The sequence below is a fragment of the Zootoca vivipara genome, chromosome 12 (genome assembly GCF_965207765.1).
Source record: "Zootoca vivipara chromosome 12, rZooViv2.hap1.1, whole genome shotgun sequence".
Classification (NCBI taxonomy): Eukaryota; Metazoa; Chordata; class Lepidosauria; order Squamata; family Lacertidae; genus Zootoca; species Zootoca vivipara.
Window position 1 is genome coordinate 38,683,446 of NC_142595.1, and position 27,133 is coordinate 38,710,578.

At 46.4% G+C, this 27,133-nt stretch overlaps 3 protein-coding genes across 4 annotated transcripts in view; 2 read left to right on the forward strand and 1 right to left on the reverse strand.

Moving 5' to 3' along the window:
* The first annotated feature begins 1,186 nt into the window (after window positions 1-1,186).
* Window positions 1,187-6,535, forward strand: DCTPP1 (dCTP pyrophosphatase 1). Its single transcript, XM_088655371.1, has 5 exons — window positions 1,187-1,326; window positions 2,245-2,544; window positions 3,220-3,347; window positions 3,682-3,792; window positions 5,107-6,535. The coding sequence occupies exons 1-5, from the start codon at window positions 1,192-1,194 to the stop codon at window positions 5,498-5,500; spliced, it is 1,068 nt and encodes a 355-aa protein (XP_088511497.1). The 5' UTR covers window positions 1,187-1,191; the 3' UTR covers window positions 5,501-6,535.
* Window positions 6,502-13,583, reverse strand: SEPTIN1 (septin 1). The gene is made up of 11 exons (XM_035134558.3): window positions 13,409-13,583; window positions 13,181-13,271; window positions 11,281-11,367; window positions 11,049-11,172; window positions 9,905-10,039; window positions 9,346-9,463; window positions 8,783-8,884; window positions 8,583-8,682; window positions 8,325-8,490; window positions 7,227-7,311; window positions 6,502-7,039 (listed from the first exon to the last, which is right to left on the reverse strand). Exons 1-11 carry the CDS (start codon window positions 13,409-13,411, stop codon window positions 6,959-6,961), a joined length of 1,092 nt encoding a protein of 363 aa, XP_034990449.2. The 5' UTR covers window positions 13,412-13,583; the 3' UTR covers window positions 6,502-6,958.
* Window positions 13,584-14,573: 990 nt separating this feature from the next.
* Window positions 14,574-27,133, forward strand: part of ITGAL (integrin subunit alpha L) — a 47,300-nt gene continuing 34,740 nt past the window's right edge. Inside the window, exon 1 of one of the 2 annotated variants that reach the window (XM_035134516.3) lies at window positions 14,574-14,794. In XM_035134516.3, coding sequence (XP_034990407.3) covers window positions 14,743-14,794 — 52 coding nt within the window. In that variant the 5' untranslated portion in view covers window positions 14,574-14,742. Of the gene's footprint in view, window positions 14,795-16,608; window positions 16,876-27,133 lie in introns of those variants that run through there. The other variant, XM_035134515.3, reaches the window with a different exon arrangement.

Consider the following 27,133-nt stretch of genomic DNA (forward strand, 5'->3'; position numbering starts at 1 on the left):
ACCTTAGAAACCTACTAAGTTTGCACACTTCTTCAAATTTGAATGTTGTTGTTTTTCCTGTCTGCCAGGTTATCTGATAATGCCTTTTATGGTAGTCTGGCCATTCCTTTGAGATGGTAATCACTTAATTTCTGAGACAATGGGAAGGTTCCCTCATGCCCTTGCTCCTTGCAGAGAAACATTTGGTCAGTTTGGGAGTCAAAATGGTTTCAGGACTTTGCTGCTCCAGACATGTGGTTTATATTTTTATGTACGTTTGCTTGGTACATTTATGAACATTTATTATATATATGTAAGACCTTAATTTTTTTATTACACTAAAATATCACTGGTTTGCTCATTTCTCTCTCTTTCTTCTTAATTGCATTTCAGTTCAACATTTACTATGATAAAATACATATTTTGTTATGTGCAAACAGCTTTAGATACCTATTGGGTCCATAAATTACCATATAGCATATATTTAACACAAAAAACAGTGACAATTTGTTGTTGACAAAGGACAGCTGGACATATAAAGGGCCCCATTACCTTCAGTAACGTAGGGTCTCATCAAACCTAAATCCGGCCCTGGTCATCATCCGTGCTCCCTGTAAAAATCCAGACAGCTCACATGAACTGTGCAGAAAAAAACACCTCTCAACTGGAAGCACCCTAAATTGCTGGAACTTTTATTTTTCTAGGGATAAGGCCAGCACAACAGCCCTTAAAACGAAAACGCAGATTTGAGAGGAGAATGCACAAGAAAGGACCAGCTGCAAGTTTTACGGATTCTTGCATCTTCCCTGACTGGGGAATCCCTGCGAGAAGAAACTGCGCCTTTCACGCAGTTTCCTCCCATATATATATACCTGTATTTGTGTACAATATGGAACCTATTATATTTCTTATATTATTTTTATTTGCATATTTAGTATTGGTTTATGATATTTTATGATATTGTTGTGGTCGATATATTGCAGACATATATATACTGTAAAGCTAACCCGGATTTTTCTTTCCCTGTAACTTCCTCGAACCGGCCGCTGCTTTGCATATTTATGACTCTTTATCCCGGCGCCTCTTCCTTCTATACTCGCTATTTGTTGCCTCTCCTCCGATTGGGCGCGACCCTCTGCTCTTTTTGATTGGTTGCAGTGTTCCGCTCGCCTTCCACCAGCCACCTTTGATTGGGCCGCAGGTGCGTTCGTCATGCCCTTTGTACCCTACCAGAGCCCAGCTCAGTGGCGATGGTGGGTTGGCTTGCCTGCGCTGAACCCGGGAAAACGCGCGTGGCTTGTTAGAAGGGGACGGATCCTGCCTGCTCTGCTGTCCTTTGGTGCCCAGGTAGGCTGTGTATGCTGCTTTGCTTTCGTTGAGAGCCAGGCATGAGAGTTGCAGAGAATACCCAGAGAGGGGTGTGTGTATGTGTGTACCGGGGGGTTTCCTGTGATTTCTTAAGGGTGAGGGAAAGAGCCTTCTACACATGCTCAAGTGATGTGCGCTCACTTCTATTTTTTCAGGGCGTGAGCCGTGCCACTGAAAGCAGAATTTATCATGCAGCTCAGCACTAGAGAGTACTGGCTTAGAAAAAATTCTAATTCTGGGTGGGAGACACACACACTGATGTGTTGTATCTACAACTCCTCATGTGGGGAGCAGAGAAGCTACAGAGTCTGTCTGTGTAGGTGGCGTACGTTTGAAGCATGTGACTTCTCCCAAATCATCCTGGGAAGTGTAGTTTGTTAAGGGTGCATGGAAGTAAGCTAGAAGTTCTCAGGACTCTTTGGAGGGAGGTGTTTTGCATGTACGATGCATAATGCAGCCAGAGATTTAGCCAACATCAGTCATACTCTGTGAAGACCCATTGAAATGAATAGACATAACTGACTTAGGTCCATTAATTTCATTGGGTCTACTCTGAGTATAACTTGGTTGGATACAACCTGCAGACAGTGTTCACATGTTGGAAAAGGCACAGGAGTTGCCATTCTCAGAGTTCCCTGTGAAGAGGGATTGCTCTTTAAACTACTGTACCCTGGAAATTGTTACACTTGGAGGGGAGGGAATAGGGGTCTCCTAACAACTCTCAGCACCCTTAACAAACTACAGCTCCCAGAATTCTTTGGGGGAAGCCATGACTGCTTAAAGTGGTATCACAAGGCTTTAAATGTGTGGTGTGAATGAGGCTTCGGCTAAATTCTTTATCCTTTGCTGCTAACAACCACTTTGTTCAGCGAGCTTCTCTCCCCGCATCTCTTTCAGGCCTGGTCAATCATGGCATCATCGAAGAGGGCTGCCAGTGAGGGAAAGTATTGCAGAGACTGGGAGGAAGAGGAGGATTTGAAGGTCTGGCTTTGCCCTGTGGCAGGAGACAATGGCAAAGCAGCCTGCAGGTTCTGCAAGGGTACGATGCCTGCTGGCTACTCTGACCTTCGGCTGCACATGGCCACGGCTGAGCATCAAAAGCATTTGCCTCCAGGCTGTTCTGTGCCTTTGGCTGATGATGGGCTTGGTGACCTGAAGCATTCTGGTACTGGAGCCACCATGCCCAGGAGGACAGAGGTAACTAACGGGAGATGTCCTATGAGTGAGTTGTGTCTCTGTGTGAGCAGAAGGGTGTTATGTGAGTTGTAATTCCAGGGTTTCTGGAAGCATATCCAGAATATCTTATCGGTATTGTGTATATATGTACCTCCAGAATATCCTGTGGATAGAAATATCCTATGGGTATGCATAGAAGTATATAAGTACAGTATAGCACAGGACTCCCCAAACTAAGGCCCAGGGGCCGGATGCGGCCCAGTCGCCTTCTAAATCCGGCCCGCGGACGGTTCGGGAATCAGCATGTTTTTACATGAGTAGAATGTGTCCTTTTATTTAAAATGCATCTCTGGGTTATTTGTGGGGCCTAGGAATTCGTTCATATTTTTTTTCAAAATATAGTCTGGCCCCCCACAAGGTCTGAGGGCCAGTGGACTGGCCCCCTGCTGAAAAAGTTTGCTGACCCCTGGTATAGCATATTCTATTATTATTATTATTATTATCCTATTTTTTCAGGGACAAGTGGGGCTTTTGGCCAGCAGGGAATAGATTAGTGCTTGACCTAAAATAGCTGCCAGGTTTAGCTCGCAATGCCCAATTTCAACCATTTTAAACTGCCAATAGCAAATTGATGGAAAAAATCCTTACTAGTTGTTTGGAATGAAGGTGCACAGTTACCGTGACTTCCTTTGCCAGGCCTTGTTCCCATCGGCGGTTTCACCAAAGGCAAAAGAGGAAGAAATGGATGAGGTGTTGGTGAGGAACAGGAACGGAAATTCAGCAGAGACGTTTCAGTTCAGCGCTGAGCCTACCTTGGAAGACATGTGAGACACCCTCCTCCTTTCTCTCTTCCCACCTCACAGGCCCCACATTTATGGTTGATTATAACTTCACCCTCTCCTCCTTCCCACCCCCAAATCTGGACCAATGTACAAGGGTCATTGGTAAGGCAGAAGGTGGGGAGGTTAACAGTAGGTGGCGCCAGAGCCATTGAGAGGCGGGGCCATCCCCTGATTGGTTGTAAGTAAAGAGGCAGGCAAGTGGAGACTAGCCAAGAGCAAGTCTGAAGCTGCTGTGGCAGTGCCCCCTTTGCGCTAATGGACCAGCCTCTGCTGAACACAGCATCAACCTCTTTTCACCTCTCTTTCTCTCCCACAGCCGAAGACTCCAGTCTGGTTTCACAGCCGAGCGCGGCTGGGGGAAGTACCACCAGCCTCGGAATCTGCTGCTTGCCCTCGTCGGGGAGGTTGGGGAGTTGGCGGAGCTCTTGTGAGTACGGGTGATGGGATTGCAGAGTGGGCCCCCATGGGCGGTATTTTGGGAAGGGAAGGGAAGGAGAGGAGGTAGGCCTAAAGGTGCTCTCATAGAATCAGAAGGGTCCTTGGCAATCATCTGATCCAGCCTTTGCCAACCTGGTGCCCTCCAGAGGTTGTTGGACTACAACTCCCATCAGCTGGCACCACCTCCTGAGGTAGTCTGTTCCACTATCGAACAGCTCTTACTGTCAGAAAGTTCTTCCTGGTGTTTAGTCGGAATCTTTCTTGTAACTTGATTCCGTTGGTTCGAGGCCTTTCCTCCAGAGCAGGAGAGAACAAATTTGCTCCGTCTTCTATGGGACAGCCTTTGAGATATTTGAAGATGGCTATCATATCTCATCTCAGTGGAATGGTTTCCCTCTGGAGGTTGTGGACTCTCCTTCCTTGGAGGTTTTTAAGTAGAGGTTGGGTGGCCCTCTGTCATTGATGCTTTAGCTGAGATTCCTGCATTGAAGGGGGTTGGACTAGATGACCCTTAGGGTCTCTTCCAACCCTACAGTTCTATGATTCTTTTCCAGGCTAAACATACCCAACTCCTTCAACTGTTCCCTTGATCATCTTGGTTGTTCTCTGCACATGTTCCAGCTTGTCAGTATCATTCTTAAGTGGCAGTGCCCAGAACTGGGCACTCAGGGTAACACTTCAGACATCTGATGGAGTAGTCTGAAGTTGGCGAAAGCTTACGCCACAACAAAGTTGTTAGCCTTTAAGATGGTGGTGGGGTGGACCCCTTTTCAGCCCTAGAGCTGCATTCCCCTTTCCCGGAGACAAAAGTGGGCAGAGCAATCAGTCTAAATTTTATCTTCATAAGGTAGGTTAATGTCTACACCAGGCATCCCCAAACTTCGGCCCTCCAGATGTTTTGGACTACAATCCCCATCATCCCTGACCATTGGTCCTATTAGCTAGGGATCATGGGAGTTGTAGGCAAAAACATCTGGAGGGCTGCACTTTGGGGATGCCTGGTCTACACGCATCTCTCTCTGTCCTTCAAGAGGCATGATTGGTGTTCAAGGACACATTTGAGCCAGGCAAAACCTCTCAAGGAGGCTGGGGGGGGGAGGCCTAAGCAGAGTTCCAAGAGCGAGGCAGGGAGGCCTAGTGGGCACAGTCAGCTCTCAGGTGCCTCCCTCCTGCTTTAAGGTGTCCAAAGAGCCTTTGCTGGCTTTGCTGCAACAAATAATCGTAGCTTCCCTTTGGAAGCTTTGAATCCCTTCTTAGCTCCTTCCCCTCCTCACGCCATCGTTTCTCCCCTGTTGCCCTTTAGCCAGTGGCGGGAAGAAGCCCCTGAAGGCCTGCCGGGCTGGACGGTGCCTGAGCGCGAAGCCCTCTCCGACGAGCTCAGCGATGTCCTCATCTACCTGGTGGCTCTGGCGGACAAGTGCTGTGTGGACCTTCCCTCGGCCGCCCTCCGCAAGATAGGGAAGAACCGCCTCAAATACCCGGCTGAGCGTGTTTACGGGTCGTCCAAGAAATACACCGAATACGAGAAGCAACAGGACGGTGCGGCTGCTTCTTCCGAAGCAGCGAGGGGAGAAAACTCTTGTGTGGCTTTGGGAAGCTCCCATCCTCCGGACACAAGCTGCGGGTGCTCCAATGGCGCTGGGGCTTCAGGGCTCAGGCAGGGCAGCGCCTCAAAACAGGCCTCTGCTTCGCCGTAGTCTTTTGTGAGAGGAGTCTAGAAAGCACTAATGCAAAGGGAGCAATGTGGGGAGGGAAAGGTGCTGCCATTATTTCCTCCCTCTCATTTTATGTTTTTGAAGGTTTAGATGCTCACTCCAGTGAGGAAGGGAGCCCTATCTGGCAGGGGAATTGAAAGTGACTAGTCTGTGGGGGAAGGCCCTTCACTCTACGCAGGCATTCTGACTTTATCTCAGATGTGAAACTAACAAGGGCCTTCTACACGCTTGGCCTCCTGACTAGGGCCCAGTTAGATGCCTCCATCTTAGTTTTTGTTTTTTAAGAAAAGAAGCCGGGGGAAGCTGCCTGTTTGCGCTGACTAATTAGGGCTGCTTTGCATCTGGATGTTTCCGGTCCAAAGCCATCCTCCTCAAGCTCCCCCCACCCACCCTGGTCCATTGATGTGTGTGGAAGAGATTAATCCCCCCCATGGGTGTAAGAGCAGCTTGAGAAGCACTTTTAAGCAGGGAAATGGTTGGAGCGGGGAGGGTCCTTCCTCTGCCCAAAATGGCAGTCTCCTGTGGCTGTTTTCATTTTAATATGCACATGGCCTTCAGCTCCTGAGAGACACTATCTTTTTCAGGCTGCGCTGTTGTACGCCCAATCAACAACCATATTGACGTTCTTGGTTACAGCATTACATTGAGAGCTTAAGAGTTACAGTTTTTCTATTCTGGAAAAAATGACTTGTTTTAGTATTGTCTCCTTGAGGCCCAGTTTTGCAACTCTCCTCGTGACCTCATGACCCACGTTTCAAATAATAGTGCGGCACTTTTGTTGCTGAGTACTTTTGGCCGTCACAGTTAAATTTGTCTGGAGAAGTAATCCTGAATAAATAGATCAAGTGGAAGTGAAAACAGGAATCCATAGAGGAGCATCTGTTTGGTGATAGGCTTCTTTGGAGATAAATATTCTGTGCTTGATAGTTTGTGGGAAAGTAGATGCCTACAAATGATTTGGAAGATCTGTTAGGAAGCCAGTCTTCAGCCTTGTAAAATACATTTTATTTCCTTTGAGCAGTCAATCATTGTGTCTTATTGAAAGATACTAAAACAGTCAGTGGACAATGGTGGGGGCGAGGGGGGGTGGAGAAAGAAGGGAGTTTTGTGTGTGTGTGATAGACAGGTTATCCAATGTGATAACTTCTTAAGCCAGAGATGGGGGGCCTGTGGCACTCTGAATATTGTGGGGACTCCAACTCCCATCAGCCTCAACTCGCATGGGCAAAGATCAGGGATGTTGGGAGTTGTAGTCCAGTAACATCTGGAGGTCCACAGGGGTTTTCTCTCTCAAATACATACGGTAGTATACCCACCAACACTTAACACTTCCATTTCCGTTACTAGTGTGGCCCCCCTGCTTTGGCCACATAGAAGCAGAATTAAGTGTCTTTCCACCGGGATTCTCAAAGCACTGTGTGAAAGGGGCTCTGCTGCCTTTCAGAGGCTGTCACACTGCTCCCCTTTGCTCTGCAGCATCTGTGCTTGCATCTTCTGCAGCATTTCCTGCATCCGACGGAGCTGGACAAAGAGAGACGAGAGAGAGAGAGGTGCTGAGGTTGCCTTTGCCTTGGGGGTGGACCCACCTTTTTTGTATCGCTTGCCGGGTGCTAAGATGCAGCTGCTGAAGGACTCGGATCTAACATCGGACACGGTCAGCTCCAAGGGAAAGCACAAACACAAAGCCTTAAAACATGCAAAGACTCACCTCCTCGTCTTTCTCGCGAATTAATTTCTCCGTCTCGGCCAGAGGCAGGAGTGGCAGCTCAGTGGCACTTTGACGTGACAGTTTCCTAGGGAGGTGAAAGAGAGCTGGTGATAGAACACTGGAAGATCCTGGCTCCTGCTTGTACATTAGCCGTGGAGAAAGGCTGTAGCCCAGAGGTAGAGCACACATGTCTTGCATGTGGAAGGTCCCGGGTTCAATCCCCAGGATCTCCAGGTAGAGCTGGTGGAGGACCCTGCCTCAAACTCTGGAAAGCTGCTCCCAGGCAGTGTAGACCAGCATTATTCAACCTTGGGTGCCCAGTCATAGCTGGACAACAATTCCCATCAGCCCTGACCATTGGATAAGCTGAGCTGGGGCGATGGGAGTTGCAGTCCAACAATATTTGGGGACCCAAGGCTGAGGAACAATGGGTGCAGGGCATTGCTGAGCTAGATGGACAAATAGCCGGACTCTGCGCAAGGCAGCTTGCTATGTTCACTGGATCATACCAATAGAGCAGTGCAGGATAGCAAAGATTAAGTGTAACATGGCAGCAAGATAATGGGTGTAAGGCAGGATTCCCGGTTAACTATGAACAAACAGCATGCTAGTGCCTGCAGCACATTCCGCCCTGCCTGCAAGCAAGGAGTGGGCTACATACATACCCCTACCTGAAGCATTACAAACACAGCTCTTTCCCCCAGTCCTTAAGCCAGGATGAGGGGAACCTTTGGCCCTCCAGATGTTGCTGAACTAAGACTCCCATCAAGCCTAGCAAGGGAGGACCGGGGATGATGGGAGCTGTAGTTCAGTAACATCTGGGTGGGCAAAGGTTCCCCACATCTGCCTTAAAAGCACTTTGTTAAATTGCCAGTAGGGAGTTAAGTGGGAACTGCCAACTTGCTCCTCAGTATTTGCTGGATAGAACTTGTCTTTTTAAAGAATATATCAGTGTGGAGTGTGCGCAGTTCTGTTTTATGATCATTTTCTTGTCTTAAATTAACCAGACTCCCTCCAGCCTCTGTTCATCTCATAACTGAGCCCTCTGCCCTGGCCTGTCCAAAGCCTCTTCCCTTACAGAAAACAGAATCTGCTTACGCGCGGCTGCTGCGGTCTCGTGCCCCAGGTCTGGTCAGACTCTGAATGCACTGCGCGCGGTAGTTTTCGTAATGGACTTCGTGGGTCACATCCTTTAAGTCCTGCATATGGGTTTGAATCAGCATGTTCCGGAGTTTGAGGAAGTCGCAGTGAGCAGCGTTTTCCACTAGGGGGTGGGGGAAATAGGAAGTTGAGATCAGTAACTTCCTTTGACACAGCACCCTCTACTGAGTGCCCTCTCCTCTTAATGCAACTTACCTTCCACTGTCCCCCAAGCATATTGCCGTCCCCGGAACACTTTGTCCTTCGACTCTTTGACCACCTGACTGGATCCAATCACAGCAAAGGGGATGCTTTGCTGCAGGAAGAATGCCAATGAGGCCCATTATTGCCCCACCTTTTCTATCCCACCCGGTACTTCTCCCCCACAGAGGGGAGACCAGACCAGAGCTCCTCACCTTCATCTCCGCATCCTGAGCTTTGAACTCTTCGTCTTCATCCGAGTCACAGTCAGGAAACTCGTAGATATTGATCCCATTTTCCTCTAGCTCCTGCCGGATCTGTGTGTCCAAAGGAATCAAAATGAGCTAAAATACCCATGAAATGTAGCTATGCAGAGGACAGGACTAGCAGTGGGGTGTGTGAAGAAATTGGCTCCAGTGGTGCAGCTATTGCAATGAGATTTCCTGTAGAGAGCGCTGGAGGTTCCGTATCCTTATGGTAAGGTGCTTACTTCAGACAAGTGTGCTACTTGCTGCATGCACCTGTTCCAACCCAGCATATATGAGTTTCCCCTGCAACACCCCTTTCAGAAGCCTCCTACAGGAACATAGGGGCTGCCCCACATGGTGTCAGGCCATTGGTCCGTCTAGCTCAGTATCGTCTACATTGATTGACAGAGGCTCTCCAGGGTTTCAGGTTGGGAGTCTACCTGGAGATGCCGGGGATTGAACCTGGGACCTTCTGCATGCTAAGCAGATGCTCTTCCAGCTGAGCTACGGTGGCCCTTCCCCTTTCTCACCTTCTCTTTCTTGTGTTTCACCTCTGTTGGAGTCAAGCTGTCCGCCTTTCCGATCACCGGCACAATATTGACTTTGTCGTGGATGGCTCGGAGGAATACAATGTCCAGGGGGCGAAGCCTGTGGCAGAGGGGCGGGATCAAAATCCTTGACCCCTCTTTTCAGAGCCCCTAGCAGTTCTGCCTCCTACCCCTACTCACCCCTGGAGTCTCAAAGCTGGGCTTGTTTGCACAATTGGTTGAATTGTGATTGCCCTCTCTCGCCATTCATTCGTTTTTTAATAATTTTTTTAAAAAAACCAATCAGGATTCCAGCCCACGTAAGATCTGGCTGCCAGGTTTGTGCTGATAAGCTGGGCTGTCAGCACTAAAGGAAGTTGGCACATGCTCAGCGGCACTTTATTATGCTGCCACCCATCCCAGCAATGAACTAGGTACTGGAAATAAAAACCATGGAAGCTGCCCTTCATTTGGAGAGCTGCTGTCCTTTCAAGTGCAGAAAGACATGACTTTGACTCCCTATGTCCACTATGACCAAACCCTAAAGCTCCACACATCTTACCCGTGTCCAAAGGGTGAGAGGACATAAAGACAGCAGTGGACACGCCCATCCTGAATGTTCTTGCGGTCCAAGCCACTCTCATCTCGAAAGTACTGCTCAAACTGGGAATCAATATAGTGGGCAATTGGCTTCCAGCTGCAGTAAAAACCAGGTAGGAGAAGAAAGGGGGATGAGGTGGTGAGAAAGCCCCATTGCTAGTCAGAATCATACACACACACCCTCACCGAATCCTAGTTTCCTTGGCTACATTTATGTAATGAGGGGGACTAGAGCCTGGATTGGTCTTTAAAGGCCAGGAGGAAGATCAGCTACTTTCACATAGACACATATCACTTGCCTAGTGTCATAGGGCATCAAAGTTCTATCTGAGACATAACAAACCATGGTTTCCTGTGGCATGTGAGCTATAGTTTGTCCACCAAACTATGATCTTAAGCCCAGTTTGGTTGGCATCACGTCTGAATCAGTAATCTATGGTTTGGCCCATTGCTTCACTCTCAAAGGCCACTGCTTGCAACAGAATCTGGGGTTTCTCAAGATAAGGAGGGGAAGAAAGTAGGGGCGCACACTGTTATTTGCTTGTAACATCTGAAACAGTTAACATAAGCCACGGTTTGAGGTCTCAGTGCAAACCAACCCTCTGTGTTGCTTGCTCTATAGTGAAAACCAGTCATTGGAATAGAGTGGGCAATCCTTTTTTCAGTCAAGGGCCACATGTCCTCCAGGATAATCTCATCAAGGATTATATACAAGAAGTGGGTGGGACCTGTCTTCTCTCCCTCTCTGCCCTCTTATTTCTCTTTCATATACTGCTTTTCCCTCTCCTGCCACCTGCATGAAATTAGTCGAAGGGGCACATGATGCCCACTTCTGCATTAGATGCTATAATTGGGTGCTGAACATGCATGTATGAACTCTTTCCGCATCCTCCATCCTTTGGGATTTCAAAAGTAGACAATATATGCTTTCTTCACTTTCAAAGAACCAATAAATATTGGCTTTCAGCACCCCTAAATTTGGACCCACTTCCCACCCATTAATCCTTGACCCCCCAGATCTGGTTCCCAGGTCCCACCTTCCCTGCTATTGCACCTTACTCTTCATCAGAACTGGGGCACAGGAATACATACAGCTGGCCTCTTACCACTCAGTGTTGTCCACTGCATCTCCAAATCCTGGGGTATCGATCACCGTCAATTTGACTTTCACTCCCCTTTCTTCAATGTCTACCGCATGCTTGACAATTTCCAAAGTCTGGGGGATCCTGCCTGTGAGGTGGGGGAGGCAGGGGAGTAATAGCACTGGGGTCACTTTCTCAGCTCTCCCTACCCCATCCAAAAACATTGCAGACTGGGGCTGCCATCAGTCGTCCTTACCTTGCGCATCCGGAAGTATCCGGTCCTTGTATAGATCTGTCAAGAAGAGGCTATTGACAAGAGTGGATTTTCCCAGCCCAGATTCTCCTATTGGATGAATGAACGTGAAGGTATCAGCTGATGATCCTTGAACTTGGAGGTACTTGATTAAGACAGGTATAAGCCTGAGATACTAGTTTTCTGGTTTCAGGTCTGGAGATGCTTGAGGAATTTTATTTCTATGAATTCCAATGCAAACCTGACCTCAACGGATGCCTCCTGTACTGATGTTCTTTCAGTTATGTCTCCAAATTTTGCAATAAAGTCCTTGGCTCAAAAAAACCACCAACATGAAAATGCATATTTAAAAAAAAAATAAGGCAGTTTAGAAATGTTTACAGTGAGATAAAGTACAAATTTACTTATCATTTAAACAAATTATTATACGGGTGTTTTTTTTAAATTATAGATTAAAGTAGCAGTGGTACAAAAATGAATTTATTAATAAACATAGTAAATTAACACAGTCTGGAAACAGACTGGTCTGTCCAGCCCTAGTCAGGATTCTCATTTCTGTCCCTACCTCTGGAAGCAGAATATATCCTAGTGCAGGCTTCCTCAACCTCGGCCCTCCAGATGTTTTGAGATTACAATTCCCAGCATCCTTGACCACTGGTCCTCCTAGCTAGGGATCATGGGAGTTGTAGGCCAAAAACATCTGGAGGGTTGAGGTTGAGGAAGCCTGTCCTGGGGGGGTTCGAGGAGCAGGCCTGAGAGACTCCCCTCTCCTATGACACCTAAGAAGTGGATGTGTCTCAAGTTACATTCTAGTGTGGCTTGGCACAAAAGGCAGCCAAATTGCCCACTGATCAATTGCCATCAATGCTTTGACCAGGGGGTTGGGCACTTTTTTTCAGGGCAATCCCTTCTGGTCACGCTTTCAGGGTCCACCAGCCAATGGTGGGCAGGCCAGGGACAAAAGTGGGCGGAGCCATTCATGTGAATGTTACCACTGTATAATAGATTAGTTTCTACACAAGCACACTCACGTAGTCTTCTCTATCCAGACAGCCAAAAGGCTTGATCATAGGTCAAAGCAGTGGCAGACCTTGGGCTTTAAAATTTCAGCAGTGCCTTGTGCGACACAAAATTTCAGCGCCCCCACCCCAACTCGCCTTCCATTGTTTGTCATTGTTGCAGATCACCCTGCGGCACCCTTTCAGCTCGGGACCCAGTGTGGGGGAACCAGTCATGCTCCCCAAAATCCACCTTTGGTCAAATACACATCGGACATAAACATATATAATATATAAAAGGATGTCATATAGAGGAGGGAGAAAGGTTGTTTTCTGCTGCTCCAGAGAAGCGGACACGGAGCAATGGATTCAAACTACAAGAAAGAAGATTCCACCTAAACATTAGGAAGAACTTCCTGACAGTAAGAGCTGTTCGGCAGTGGAATTTGCTACCAAGGAGTGTGGTGGAGTCTCCTTCTTTGGAGGTCTTTAAGCAGAGGCTTGACAGGCATATGTCAAGAATGCTTTGATGGTGTTTCCTGCTTGGCAGGGGGTTGGACTGAATGGCCCTTGTGGTCTCTTCCAACTCTATGATTCTATGATAATGTGTGGTGTTCAAAGCCCAGTCGGGGATGGGGAGGAGAGGGTTGTGCCCTACAGAGAGCCCTGAGGACCAGGCAGAGAGGCCTGAATGGCTGCACTTGGTGCGCATACCAGAGTCTCTTCCACAACCTGGTTTGAACCATGCAAAAACCAACACTCAAGGGCACCTCTTCATTTTGCACGACAAAACAGCAGGCCTGCAATAGCATGGAAAGGAAAGAGCTGCAGGGAGTGTGTCTGGGTGCATTCAGGGGTGTTGGAGCTGATGAGGATGGAGAAAGTGGGCCTTTTCAACACGTTACCTGCAACCATCAGAGTGAAGTCGAACCCCTTCTTCACGGACTTTCTGTGGACTTGGGTGGGCAGAGTTGCAAATCCAACGTAATCTTTGTCCTGAGGCAGACAAGAAAGATAGCGTCAGGAGGAGGCGTCCCACTGACTGGTCCTTCTGAGGTGTTCAGAGAGAGACTCAAGAGAAAATAACGCAAAGGAAGAAAGGCAAAAGAGAATCTATCTTACGGGTTTCTTACCATAATTGGTCTCTAGTTGTACGGAGGAGACGCTGCAGGGATGTTGACGTGCACCTTGCTGGCTCAAACACCAACTTCCTGTGGCGGTGAAACAGGAAGCCAGCTTTGCACCCGTATCAGAGCATCGTCATCTCCCATTGGCTGGCCTATTTTCGTTTCCCTCCTTTCCTTCCACCTGTGGGCAGCACACATTTCAAGTTAAAATATCACCGCTTGGAAGGTTGTGTGGGAGCTCCCTGATGCACTGCCTTTTCCTCAACTCTTATGCTCATGGGACAAGCTTGTAAATTGTGACTGAGGTCACTTCTCGCCCCCTTGTTGCGACCCATTTCCTCACAAACCAAACAGTGCTCAAGGGGGCTTATGAAACAAGCACACACAGAAGAGAGGCTTTGGGTACATTCTCATTGCCACTTGCTCTGCATTCAGTGCGCTCCCTGTGCCCGTTTTTGAAGCTGCATTCGCATGACGTTTAGCCACAAGCCGTATCAGACCTGTAGCTTCTTGGCAAATACTGCTGTTCGGTGTGTTTTCCCCTCTAGCCAGGTTCAGTCCAACTAGAAAACTTAAACAACATTCACATTGTACTTAAAAGTGGTGTGGGCATTTGAGACAAGCCTCGTGCATGCGCAGATGAGAATGCATGCACAGGTGACAACTTCACGAAGAAGAAATAAAATCATTATTGAAATCATAATCAAATCAAGATCAGACAAGAGAACAACTTTTTTGTGTGCATGAAGTTTGTCTCAAATTAGACCTGATATAAAGGAGATTACCCGGCGAAAGCAAGATCACACCTCTCACTGAGTTTGCATACTTACTTAAGGTACATATGTAAGAGGCTCATTTATAATTATCTTTTGGGAATGATTCATGTTCTTGTGCATTGTTTTATACTTTGTGGATGTCCCATGATCATATTATAAAGTAGCTGTGTTCTGTGCTATAAATCAGGCACTGCTAGGAGGTGATTCTTTTTATTTTCCAATATATTTCTTATCAATAAAAAACAACAACTGTGTGTTGTGAGCAAATTTTGATTCTGAAACTGTGGCCCAGGAAAAAAAAAGTCTGTGAGCCTCACAGCTTCCTTCTGTATTGTGTCTGTTCCCCATCCAGCCTCTAGGGGGCTCCTGCTCTCCCTGCACTTATGCAGAACACAGGAAATAGGCAAGCCAGCCATGATATATTTGCTCAGTTGCTTCCGTGGTGTGTGTTTTGCTCCAGCTGAATTTTTGCTGCTTCCCCCACCCCACTTTTTTTTTAAGGCAGACCCACCACGCAGAGTGTGTGCCACTATTCAGTTATGGATGCAGCTAAAGCACGTGTAAATGGGACTTCCAGTCTGTTGCAATTTCCAGGCAGGACTCAAGTTATGTGCCAGTAAGTTCAGGTCTTGCCATTATAGTTTGCCAGGAGAGTTTTGCACAGCAAACCCAAAAGATCAGATTTTCTTGTATGTAAAACCTGTAATTTCATTTATTTTCTTCCATCTCTGTTGTCCTTTCTTCTGTCATGAAACTTAGGACAATGTATTCACCAGACCTTTAATACCAAGTACCTTCATCCTTGAACCATTATTGGTAACAGGTGCTAATTTCACTAATTTAACGCTGTCTTCTTATTCTAAAGTTTAAACTTGGAGGGGGGGGGGCAGGAGAGCCTCAGAGCCAAAACTGTATTAGATCCAATTATTGCAAACCGCTCCAAAAACTGTTTTGACTAAAGGGACAGTACTATATACAAACCACTTGTAGCCAGGAATTTTGTGGGGGGGGGGGGGAATGGCAGCCAAAGTTGTTGAGCTTTTAGGAAATCATCCCATGAAGAACCTCAGATAATTGAGTAATTTCCACGCTTTTCAATAATATTTGTGGATATTATTCCCCCCCCCCCCGGCGCCAGGGATGTAAACTTGCCAGTGGCTTTGGCAGGTGAGTGGGGCTGCCGTGACCTGAGGCAAAGGAGCAAGTGAGTTGGTGGGGTTTTCTTGAGGGGAGGGGCACCAGTCCGCTATCCTCCATGCCTATTGCTTGAGACAATTGCAAGCCTGTTTCCTTGTTTTGAAATAGGTATTTTATTGATTTTCACAGAAGACTAGTGAACACAAACAAAACAAAATTTGGCGTACAGTCCATCAAACACAGCTCGTTCACGAAGTTGATCTCTCCATAGCAAAACGTGACTGCGCTCAAGATACTGATTTTGTTTATACTGTATACAGTGGTACCTCGGGTTACAAACGCTTCAGGTTATAAACTCCGCTAACCCAGAAATAGTACCTCAGGTTAAGAACTTTGCTTCAGGATGAGAACAGAAATCGTGCTCTGGCAAGGGCGGCAGCGGGAGGCCCCATTTTCTAAAGTGGTGCTTCAGGTTAAGAACAGTTTCAGGTTAAGAACGGACCTCCGGAACGAATTAAGTTCTTAACCAGAGATACCACTGTACTCAAGAATCAAAGACCATATACGCAGAAATTTGTATTTCTTACTTTGCCCTTTTAGCACTCTGCTGTGCCGAGTCAAACGTTCAGATAACATTATTTCCTTTACTCAAGTGAACCATGACTGCAAAGACCCTCACCCGTTTTCCACCAGATCGCTATTCCCATAAGTTCCTGTTTTCCCCTCATGTGTTTTATTTATGGTTTTTTAACACATTACGGTCACAGAGGCTGCACTCAACCTCAGAAGACTTTTGTAGGAGGAGGAACTTTCAACCCTGTCCCCCTCTGGCAGTTTTTCTGCTGAAAAGTCTTCTACCCACAACCACATTGCCTTTTTCTCCACTCACTCTTACATGTAGTTTTGAAACAAATTGCCAACTTCCGTTTCCCTCATGCGTTCTCTCTCTCTCTCGAACACACACACACACAGATGTAGATGATTTGTCATTCAGGAAGCATCCATAGCCTTGAAGTGAACATTAAATGTCTGGGAGTTCTTTGCTCAAATCCATGATGCCTATCTGGCCAGTCTTACAGGTCCATGCACAGTGTGATCAGATGCCAAAGTCACAGCAGTGTGTGTGTGGCTGCATTGGTGTAGGCTCCTTCCCTCGTTGCGCAGGTGCCTCCCCTCGCGCATGTGCATATTCAAAGTATTTCATCACCCACCTCGGGTGCAGAATGTGTTTCCTCTCCTGCCCACATCATACCCTTTCCTTTTTGCACCACGTGGGGGAGCGAAAGTAGCAGTGCGGTTTTGAGATTTGGAAACGTAGAGTCGTACTTCTTCCCCACTCTCCTTCATCTTCTGTCATAGCCGCTTGCTCCTCTTCAATCTGTCTCTTGGCCCGATCAAATTATTCACCTGGCACCTTCCTTCCAGTCATGCCCTCCAGAAAATAAGCTCTTGAACCGTTTATGTCGCTGCTGCTGCTGCTGCTGCCACCGCCACCCAGCATGCCTGGCCTACACCTGTCAGTCTACTTTCAGGCACTGCTGATCAGCTTGGCTCTTCAAGGTAGGTCGGAATTGGTTCAAACAGAATTCTCTGTCTTGACTGAGATTGGAGAGAAAGTCTGCTGGCACAGATACCATGTTTAGGTAGGGTGGGCAGATTGGACCTTTGCAGGTTTGGGAATTGCTGGGGTGAATTGTGTGTGAGAGAGAGTTTTCTCGGAGAGTTCCAGGGCATGGTGTGTAGTTACATGAGGCTACTACCTTGGTAAAGCTAAGCAGGTTTAGCTCTGGTCAGTGCGTGGATGGGAGACTGCCTAGGAACCACATGGGCAATGCTCTGGGTTCCTTGACAGAAGAAAGGCAGGGTGTGGATGTAAGGGAAGAAATAAAAAAGGAGGCACAAAGGTTTTGAAGGAGACAGGTGATCTAGTAAAATAAAAAAAATTCTTCAGTAGCACCTTAAAGACCAACTAAGTTTTTATTTTGGTATGAGCTTTCGTGTGCATGCACACTTCTTCAGATACAGTGAAATAGAAGTCCCCAGGCACTTATGTAGAGAAGGGGTGGGGAGGGGTGGGGATGGGGAGGGGAGGGGGGATCACTCAGAAGGGTGGTGGAAGTGGGTGATTGACTGACTGATAGCTGTTGATGACCGAAAACGACTGCAAATGGTTTTGCATGAAAAAGCAAGGGTTGAGATGGCTGAAGATCGCTTATCATGTATAATGAGATAAGAATCCGATATCTCTGTTCAAACCAGGTCCCTCCATGGTTTTGAGCTTGGTGATAAGTTGTAATTCAGCAACTTCTCTTTCCAGTCTATTTCTGAAATTCTTTTGTAGTAAGACAGCTACTTTGAGATCTTGTATAGAATGTCCTGGGAGATTGAAGTGTTCTCCTACTGGTTTTTCTGTCTTCTGGTTCCTGATGTCAGATTTATGTCCATTTAGGTGATCTAGTACTTTGTCAGACTTACTCAGGGGCAGCGCTCATACTTTGCTTCCAGATCCAACCTCTGGCATCTTTGGGAAGGACTTGGGGAAACACCTATCTGAAATTCTGGAGCTCTGCTGCTAATCCATGTTAAGCTACAGGCAGTTAATTTTTTTGTAGCCCTGCAAGGACTGCAGTGCCCCTTGGCCCAGGTGCCATGGTCAATAACGAGGGTGGATGATGGAAATTTAGACCAAGGACCTCGGGAGAGCTACAGGCTCTCTGCCCCTGAGGTATAGACGATACTAAGCTAGATGGCCCAATAGTCTTGATTTCCTAATTCCTCCTTCTGCTAACCAAATTAGCAGCCAACTTTAATAATTGTGCAAGTTACAGATTTGCCAGAATCAACTGTCCATTGAGACTTCCTGCTTTCAGCGGTAGCTATTTCTTGACGGTATGCATTTGGAGAGGCTAGGTTTTTTTCTGGAGTTATTTGTTCCCTGAGGTTTGCTTCCACTTTTCTTCAGAGGATGGGAACAAGATGGGGTTACCTCTTGTTCCCATCCTACTCTGATCTGTAGCAGAGCTGTCAATTTCTGGCAAGGGCCAGGGGGGCAGCTGGGAATTGTATCTCAGTGAAGGGTCTCTCTCTCTCTCTCTCTCTCCAGATTTTTATTGGTTTTCACATAAACATACAAATTAACAAATATAAAACAAACACACACACACAAAAAATACACACATAACACAACCTCTTGCATCTTATACTCTTCTGTCTTAATATAATTCTCTCCGCCGAGCTAAGACTTCCCTCCCTCCCATCCTTCGGCTTTGTTTTTCCACTCTTATCCCGCAGTTTCTTTTACCTACTTATTCAAAGTCAAGTCGTAGGATTTATTTTAGTCCTGCAAGTGTCCTTAAACTTCTGCAGTTCCTCTCCATGTATTCAACGAATTTACTCCATTCTTTTTGGAACCTTGTTTCAGATCCCTGGTATCAGATCCCGTGGGTCAACTTAGCTAGTTCTGCATAGTCCATCATCTTCGTTCAGTGAAGGGTCTCTTAACAACTTTGAGCACTCTTAACAAACTACAGTTCCCAGGATTCTTTGGGGGAAGCCATGGCTGTTACAATGCTATAAGCAGGCTTTAAATGTATGGAGTGAGTATTGGAAGGATATTCCATGTCCATTATTCAGTGGTCTGAATACCTTTACTGTCCTTTCTACATTTGAACATATACACAGAATTTTGTTATCATTGGTCTTATTTGGATTTTTTTTGGACAAATTGATGGCTCAATTAATATGTTTGCTTAAATTAGATTTGATGGATTTTTCTTATTATTGTGAGTCAACGTTCTTCCTTTTTTCTTTCTGTTACATTTGCAATTTTTTGTTTCATTTTTAAAAAAGATCTACACAGTGCCAAAACACACGTTTAACATCACATGCAGTTTGGCCTGAAGAGTGTTCCAGTGAGAAATGCAAGCTCTGATCCCAGCTGTGCAACCAAGCTTTGGCCAATTCACTCACCCCGCCATGCAGATGCTCTCATCTCATGGATGTTGAAAAAATTGTGTGCTGCTTTTCTTTATAAACTCTGAGTGCTTAAGGAGAAAAGTTAAAAGACAGAATTTAAAACATAGCATCATCTTACAAAACCACAAAATAAGAGAATGATACATGTCCAAAATGCAAAACAACAACAGCAACAGCAGTGAGAAAGCAATTGAATGATAACCAGGAAAACAGCCAAAGCAGCCCTGTATAAATAGGGTTAATGTTTTGGTAAAACCAAGGTTTTGCCTTGCAACTAAGAACATCCTCATTTACATCGGACCACAACAACACAACAACACACACAATACCCTACACTATCCCCTAGCTGCCTTCATCGCCATCATCACATCATCTTTCATAGAAATACAGTAGTACCTTGGTTCTCAAGCTTAATCCGTTCTCAAAACCAAAGCGTTCCAAAACCAAGGCGTGCTTTCCCATAGAAAGTAATGCAAAATGGATTAATCTGTTCCAGACTTTTAAAAACAACCCCTAAAACAGCAAATTAAATGAATTTTACTATCTAACGAGACCATTGAAAATGAAAGCAATAAACAATGTACTGCGGTCACACAATCAATCAATCAGTAGCTGAACTGGGTTCCACACAGTCACAAAAACAAAAAGAGACAAAAGACAAAAACACAAAATAAATAGCAAAAGCAGACAGACCTCAGCGTAACACTCAAAATGGAATTGTGGCACTCAAAATGGAGCACATTTGGCTTCCAAAATATGTTCGCAAACCGGAATGCAGTGTTTGGGTTCCAAGTTGTTTGAGTACCAAGGCGTTTGAGAACCAAAGTATCACTGTATAGAAAACTTTCCAGGCAGAGGCTTCTCCCAGCCCTACCGGGAGATGCCAGGGATTGAACCTGGCAACATCTGCATGCCAAGCAGAAGCCCTGCCACTGGCCTACAGTCATTTTTCAGCTGTCCCTACTCCGCCTCTGCTTCAGCAAGAGTGTGAGAACCACTCTCACAGTAGTGTTGGTGGCGGCGGTAACAAGGCCGCAAGCCTACTTTCAGGCAAACCCCATTTCTCACCAGTGTGGGTCTTAAAAGCCTGGGTTGCTGCCACAGGGAGGAAGTCAGCTGAATGCACATCAAGTCATTCTCTTGGTATCTTGGTGTGATCTGCCACTGTCAGCAACTTAAGAGCTGCCAGATACTTTACAGGTGCTGCTGTTGTGTTAGCAACAGCCCAGAGCACAGGAATGTTGCCTGCAAAACTTGTCATCAGTGTTTTGGAGAGGCAGAGAGATTAATTAATGTGCTCCTGCCTTTCTTCTTTTTCCCCCAATTATGTTTTATTAAGTTTCAACATTGTAACATGTACAATCAAAACACTATTTTGTCTTTTCTCTAATTTTTGGACCCCATTTTCATGTTGTTTCTCCCCTTCCGCTGCACCCTGTCTTCTATTAAATCATAACGATTAAAGGTAAAGGGACCCCTGACCATTAGGTCCAGTCGTGACCGACTCTGGGGTTGCGCGCTCATCTCGCATTATTGGCCGAGGGAGCCAGCGTATAGCTTCCAGGTCATGTGGCCAGCATGACAAAGCCACTTCTGGCAAACCAGAGCAGCACATGGAAACGCCGTTTACCTTCCCGCTGTAGCGGTTCCTATTTATCTACTTGCATTTTGATGTGCTTTCGAACTGCTAGGTTGGCAGGAGCTGGGACCAAGCAACAGGAGCTCACCCCGTCACAGGGATTCGAACTGCTGACCTTCTGATCAGCAAGCCCTAGGTTCAGTGGTTTAACCACAGCGCCACCTGTGTCCCCAAAATCATAACGATATCATAGTCTAATTACTTCTGTTGCTCATAGCTTAAATCCTGTTTGCGAGTTCATTGTACTATAAATTTAAACTGACTAGTCACTGCTTCGCCATCTCCCAGCAAGGGTGGGGAAATTCGATTCTGTTTACGGTACAGTACATTTAAAACCGAACCTGTCAGATTCTCACGTTCCCAGTAGGAGAACTGAAATGCATTGATCCTTCACAGTGCACACCTCTCTGGATGTTGTGACGCGCTTCTCCAAGCAAATGTTTACAAAAATGCATATATTAGGAGAAAACGTGTGTACAAATTAAGACGTTTGTGAAAATAACATGCAAAAATGCATTATATTGTGGGGAATCACGTCCATACATGAGTGCATTAGTCAAAACTGCAAACAACAACAACAACCACTGATTCTAAGAAGACGGCCGTATTAAAATGCAGGTGAATTTTCATAGGAATTTTTAAAAAAGTAGATTGCTGCAAAATGTGGAGAACAGAATTTCTGAGAAATGAGAAACTCAGAAATGAGAAATTTCTGAGAAATGAGAAACTTCAGAGGAACAAAACTGAGAGATCCTTCCAATCTAACCTCTCACCCCAAATCTCCTCCCTGGTTAAGAAGAAGAAAAATGGTTTCCAGCTGACTCAAGTTACACACACACACACACACATACACACGACCCTTTGCTCCTGTACTTTTAACAGCTTATTGTGCAAAAGAGCCGCAAGCAGAGTGCTTGCTTACCACACAGAAGGTCCCACCAGCATTAATATATGGAGGAACTGGCAGTCAAAGTTTGCATTATGGAGATAAAACATTTTCAAAAAAGTTTCTCTGGGCCACACTTTCAGAATAAAAATTTGCTCATGCCGCACCACATTTTCCATTGATAAGAAATACATTGGAAAACAACTTCCGGCAGCGCTTGATTTACAACGCATGACCCAACTACTTTATAATATGATCACAGTGCATCCATAAAGTATAAAACAAGGCAGCTACGTAAGAACGTGAATCTTCCCCCAAATTTAATTTTACAGAAGCCTTACAGAAGTACATACAGTCATACCTCTGGTTGCGTCCACTTCAGGTTGCGTATTTTCAGCTTAAGTACACGGCGGACCCGGAAGCGTTTGCTTCTGGGTTCCACCACGCGTGCATGCGCAGAAGTTTCCTGCGCGCTTTGCGCATGTGCAGAAGCGCTCTATTGGCACTTTGCGCAGAAACGCCACTCCGGATACGTACTTTTCAGGGTGAGAACGGCACCCGGAACGGATCAGGTACGTATCCAGAGGTACCACTGTATACAAACTGAATGAGAGGTGTGAGTTTGCTTCTGCCGGGAAATTTCATTTATATTCGGTCTAATTTGAGACAAGCAAACTTTCATCAACTCAAAGAAGCTTCACTTTTCTGACCTTTCATATTGGTCAGAGTTGAAAAACCCTGTTCACAACAATATGTTGTGGAGAAGTTTAGAAGAATAGCCAATGCTCTTGAAGGGAGGCATGGATGTTGTTGTTGTATGTATACAGTGGTTGTTGTTGTTTAGTCGTTTAGTCGTGTCCGACTCTTCGTGACCCCATGGACCATAGCACGCCAGGCACTCCTGTCTTGCACTGCCTCCCGCAGTTTGGTCAAACTCATGTTCGTAGCTTCGAGAACACTGTCCAACCATCTTGTCCTCTGTCGTCCCCTTCTCCTAGTGCCCTCAATCTTTCCCAACATCAGGGTCTTTTCCAAGGATTCTTCTCTTCTCATGAGGTGGCCAAAGTATTGGAGCCTCAGCTTCACGATCTGTCCTTCCAGGGAGCACTCAGGGCTGATTTCCTTAAGAATGGATAGGTTTGATCTTCTTGCAGTCCATGGGACTCTCAAGAGTCTCCTCCAGCACCATAATTCAAAAGCATCAATTCTTCGGCGATCAGCCTTCTTTATGGTCCAGCTCTCACTTCCATACATCACTACTGGGAAAACCATAGCTTTAACTATACGGACCTTTGTCGGCAAAGTGATGTCTCTGCTTTTTAAGATGCTGTCTAGGTTTGTCATTGCTTTTCTCCCAAGAAGCAGGCGTCTTTTAATTTCGTGACTGCTGTCACCATCTGCAGTGATCAAGGAGCCCAAGAAAGTAAAATCTCTCACTGCCTCCATTTCTTCCCCTTCTATTTGCCAGGAGGTGATGGGACCAGTGGCCATGATCTTGGTTTTTTTGATGTTGAGCTTCAGACCATATTTTGCGCTCTCCTCTTTCACCCTCATTAAAAGGTTCTTTAATTCCTCCTCGCTTTCTGTATATATGTATACAGTGGTATCTCGGGTTAAGAACTTAATTTGTTCTGGAGGTCCGTTCTTAACCTGAAACTGTTCTTAACCTGAGGTACCACTTTAGCTAATGGGGCCTCCTGCTGCCGCTGCGCCGCCACTGCCGCAGCACAATTTCTGTTCTCATCCTGAAGCAAAGTTCTTAACCCGAGGTACTATTTCTGAGTTAGCAGAGTCTGTAACCTGAAGCGTCTGTAACATGAAGCGTCTGTAACCCGAGGTACCACTGTACACACAAGCTATACTATACTGTACTATACTATACTACACTATACTATACTATGTTTATTGAATCTTCTTGCCACACTTGCCATCCTCTCCTTCCACACCAAGTGTGGCCCTCCACACCCTTTGAGAACCATTTTGCGACTGCCTGTACAGCAAGGTGTCATCATTAAAGGCAGAGGCAGCTACAACAACCGCTTGAGAAGCTGGCAACCCTCAGGGTGTGAGAAAGCAGGGGTACGCCCTTCATATGTGGCTGGGAAGAAAGAGGGGGTCAGAATCAGGAAATGTTGCAAGTAGCCCTCTTACCAGAATGGTGTGTGTGTGTTTAGATTTCTCTCCGAGGCTGCATAAGCACCATACATTTATAGCACACTAGTTGACCCTGCCACGCGTTGCGGTGGCTCAGTTTGTTAAATGGAGCCTCAGAGTCCCACTTCAGACTCCCCTCACCTTCAGAGTCCCCCTGTTTTGTGTGTGTTATGTTTATATAGGCACATCCCTGTGTCTCCTCCCACCCTATTCTGTCCCTCCTCCCCCCACCCCCAGTTCATCCCTGTGATTTGGCCCACCCTGTCCCAACCTATGACCTATTCGGCCCCCCATCCCCCACCTAGGCAGCCCCTATCTCCACTTGGCCTTGTCTGCAAAGCAGAGGCGAGATACTGTGGAGAGGGCAGGTTTCATCCCTGTGTTTCCCCCCACCCTGTTCTGACCCATTACCTATCCCTGCCCCCTATTCGGCCCCCCCATCTCCCCCCAGGCAGGCCCCTACCTCCACTTGGCCTAGTCTGGAATGTGGCCTAGTCTGCCGCGGCCTATTCAGTCTGCTGGGCAATGTTGGGCCTTTTTGCTGCAAAAGGCCTGTTTTCAGTTAGTTGCTGTGGAATGTCATCTGGTGGCGCGGCTTTGGAGGCAGCAGCGTGCGATCTGTCTTTCTATTGGATGCTGTTGGAGTCTTTAGACCTGCTGGTGATGTATAATTTGGGCGCCTTTTTTTTTTTTGGTGTTTAATCATTATTTTAGGTGTGCTTTTTTGGAAAAATTTTTTACGGCAGATCCCTCCCTGATGGGCATGGGACATTGTGGCCAAATTTGTTGGAATTCAGTTCAGCGGTTACGGAGGAAGGGTGTTACATCCACGCACGCAGTGGGAACATTTTTATATATATGGATGATGACTCCGCCCCCCAAATAATAATCTTGGAGACCATCATTTGCCTCTTGCAGACCTACATTTCCCAGGACCCTTAACAAACTGCAGTTTCCAGGATTTTCTGGTGGCGGCGGTAGGGAGGAGTGGTTTAAAAATGCACAGTGTGTATGCAGCCTGATAGGTGAGACACATCTGCTGCCAAGGCAGGGAGGCTGCTGGCTCTTTTCCTGGGTGGCAGTGGCATCATCAGGGCAGGACTTTGGGGCAGATGTCCAGGGGGCTTCCATTGAACTGAATGCATATGGCACCTCCTGACATTTGCTGTCTTACCACGTTTCTATGGAAGTGAAAAAACAACAACTTTACCATCTAAAGAGGGGCTCTTCGATAAGGCCATAGAGTCCAAGGTCTAAAATAACCTGAAACTGCAGGATGTTTTTGGGAGGGAGGCACTCCTGTGTTTGTGAGAGCGCCTTGCCAGGCAGAGAACAGTCATTTTTCTTGGAATGGAAATGACATCTAGCAAGACTCCTGTTAGAAAGAAAACACTGTGATGATAGATAAGTAAAAGATCATTAGGGTGGTTAGAAAGTTGCTTGTTTTGTGTTTGTTTCCTAGCCCGAAATAATTATCTGCAGAGATTAGCAGACAAGGACGTTTCTCTCCATGCTTTGAAAAGCGTCACTTGTTGTTGCTGTTGTTTTTTGCAGTCTGCAGATCCAGCGACCATTAAAAGCATAACAGCCGCCTAGTCCACACTGTTTTCTGGGCACTCGAATCTTAGTGTTAAGTGCTCTCAGGATTTGCATTACAATGAATGGCAGCCCTTAGCTGGGGTTTCTTGGAGGGGAAGTATATGTTTTGAAATAAGATGTGCTGGGAAGCCGGCTTGGCAGCGCCCACACATGAGAAAGAGCTGACTCAGGGATACTCCAAGGTTTGCAGAAGTGCAACAGCCCAAGGCTTGCACACCTGCAGCTGGGGGAGAATCAACGCAGGAGGCCAGATTGCAGAGTGGAGCATATCGTACCTGTGTTGGGGAAACTGCACTGGCTGCTGATCAGCACTGAACAACTTGGGAGGAGATGACCTGAAAGAGTACAGTGGTACCTCTGGTTAAGAACTTAATTCGTTCTGGAGGTCCGTTCTTAACCTGAAACTGTTCTTAACCTGAGGTACCACTTTAGCTAATGGGGCCTCCCGGCGCCGCACGATTTCTGTTCTCATCCTGAAGCAAAGTTCTTAACCCGAGGTACCGGTACTATTTCTGGCTTAGTGGAGTCCGTAACCTGAAGCATCTGTAACCCGAGATACCACTGTACTGTAAGATCACTTAGATCATGGGTAGGCAAAGTAAGACCTGGGGGCCGGATCCAGCCGGCGGACGGTCTGAGAATCAGCATGTTTTTACATGAGTAGAATGTGCACTTTTATTTAAAATGCATCTCTGGGTTATTTGTGGGGCATAGGAATTTGTCGCCCCCCCCCCCCTGCAAAAAAATAGTCCGGTTTGAGGGACAATGCTGAAAAAGTTTGGTGACCCCTGACTTAGATTGCCTGGGCAAATTCTACCCATGGCACCGCACCCTGCAGAATATGATCCCTGAGTGGTGACCTGAAAATGGGCATTTTCTGTTCCGTGCAATGCCCTTCCCAGTGGCATAGGAAGCCGCTTGGGCACCGGGAGCAGCAAACATGCCGCACGCCCAGGGCGGGGCGTCGTTACGTAGTTGGTATTGATTGGTAAAAAACCCATACACCTAAATACTTAACCTTCTTTTCGATCTTTAGACCTGATATATTTTGTAACTTATTTTTACTCTCATCAATCATATTTTTACCAGGAGTTTGGTTTTACTTTTGTTAATTTTAAGATCTGCTATTTCACCATTTTTAAAAATCTCTTCTAATGTTTTTGGAATTGACTCTACTGGTTCTTCTTGTTTGAAGAACATTTGTCACCAACTTTCTCACTGGCTCTGCTCATTCCAAAACCTGGGAGCTACTACTGCAGCCAAGGGGAAATATTGAAATCTGATCCATCCTGATGCAAATTTAAAGCCCCCATTCCTGGCTGTAATGGTTTTGTTGCGGCTACTCTTGAGTAAAGATGCCCAAGTCCACTCTGTCTTTAAGAGTTTTATTCATAGTATTTACAGTGCAGAGATAGCAGAAAACATGACCTCTCAGTCACTCGCAGAATCCAGGAGTGGACGTTTCCTGCTACGGGACCAGCATAAGAGTTTGGGCACCCCGAAACGCCTCTTCCCGACCTTACGTTTAGTGGCGCGCCATAATTCAGGCGCCAGAAGGAGCTGCC

Coding starts and splice junctions, on each gene's coding strand:
- DCTPP1 (XM_088655371.1), top strand. CDS start 1,192: ATGCCCTTTGTACCCTACCAGAGCCCAGCTCAGTGGCGATGGTGGGTT. Junction 1,327..2,244: donor TGCTGTCCTTTGGTGCCCAG/GTAGGCTGTGTA, acceptor CATCTCTTTCAG/GCCTGGTCAATCATGGCATC. Junction 2,545..3,219: donor CCATGCCCAGGAGGACAGAG/GTAACTAACGGG, acceptor TTCCTTTGCCAG/GCCTTGTTCCCATCGGCGGT.
- SEPTIN1 (XM_035134558.3), bottom strand. Junction 8,491..8,582: donor TGCTTGGGGGACAGTGGAAG/GTAAGTTGCATT, acceptor CCCACCCCCTAG/TGGAAAACGCTGCTCACTGC. Junction 7,312..8,324: donor CGAGACCGCAGCAGCCGCGC/GTAAGCAGATTC, acceptor TCACCTCCCTAG/GAAACTGTCACGTCAAAGTG.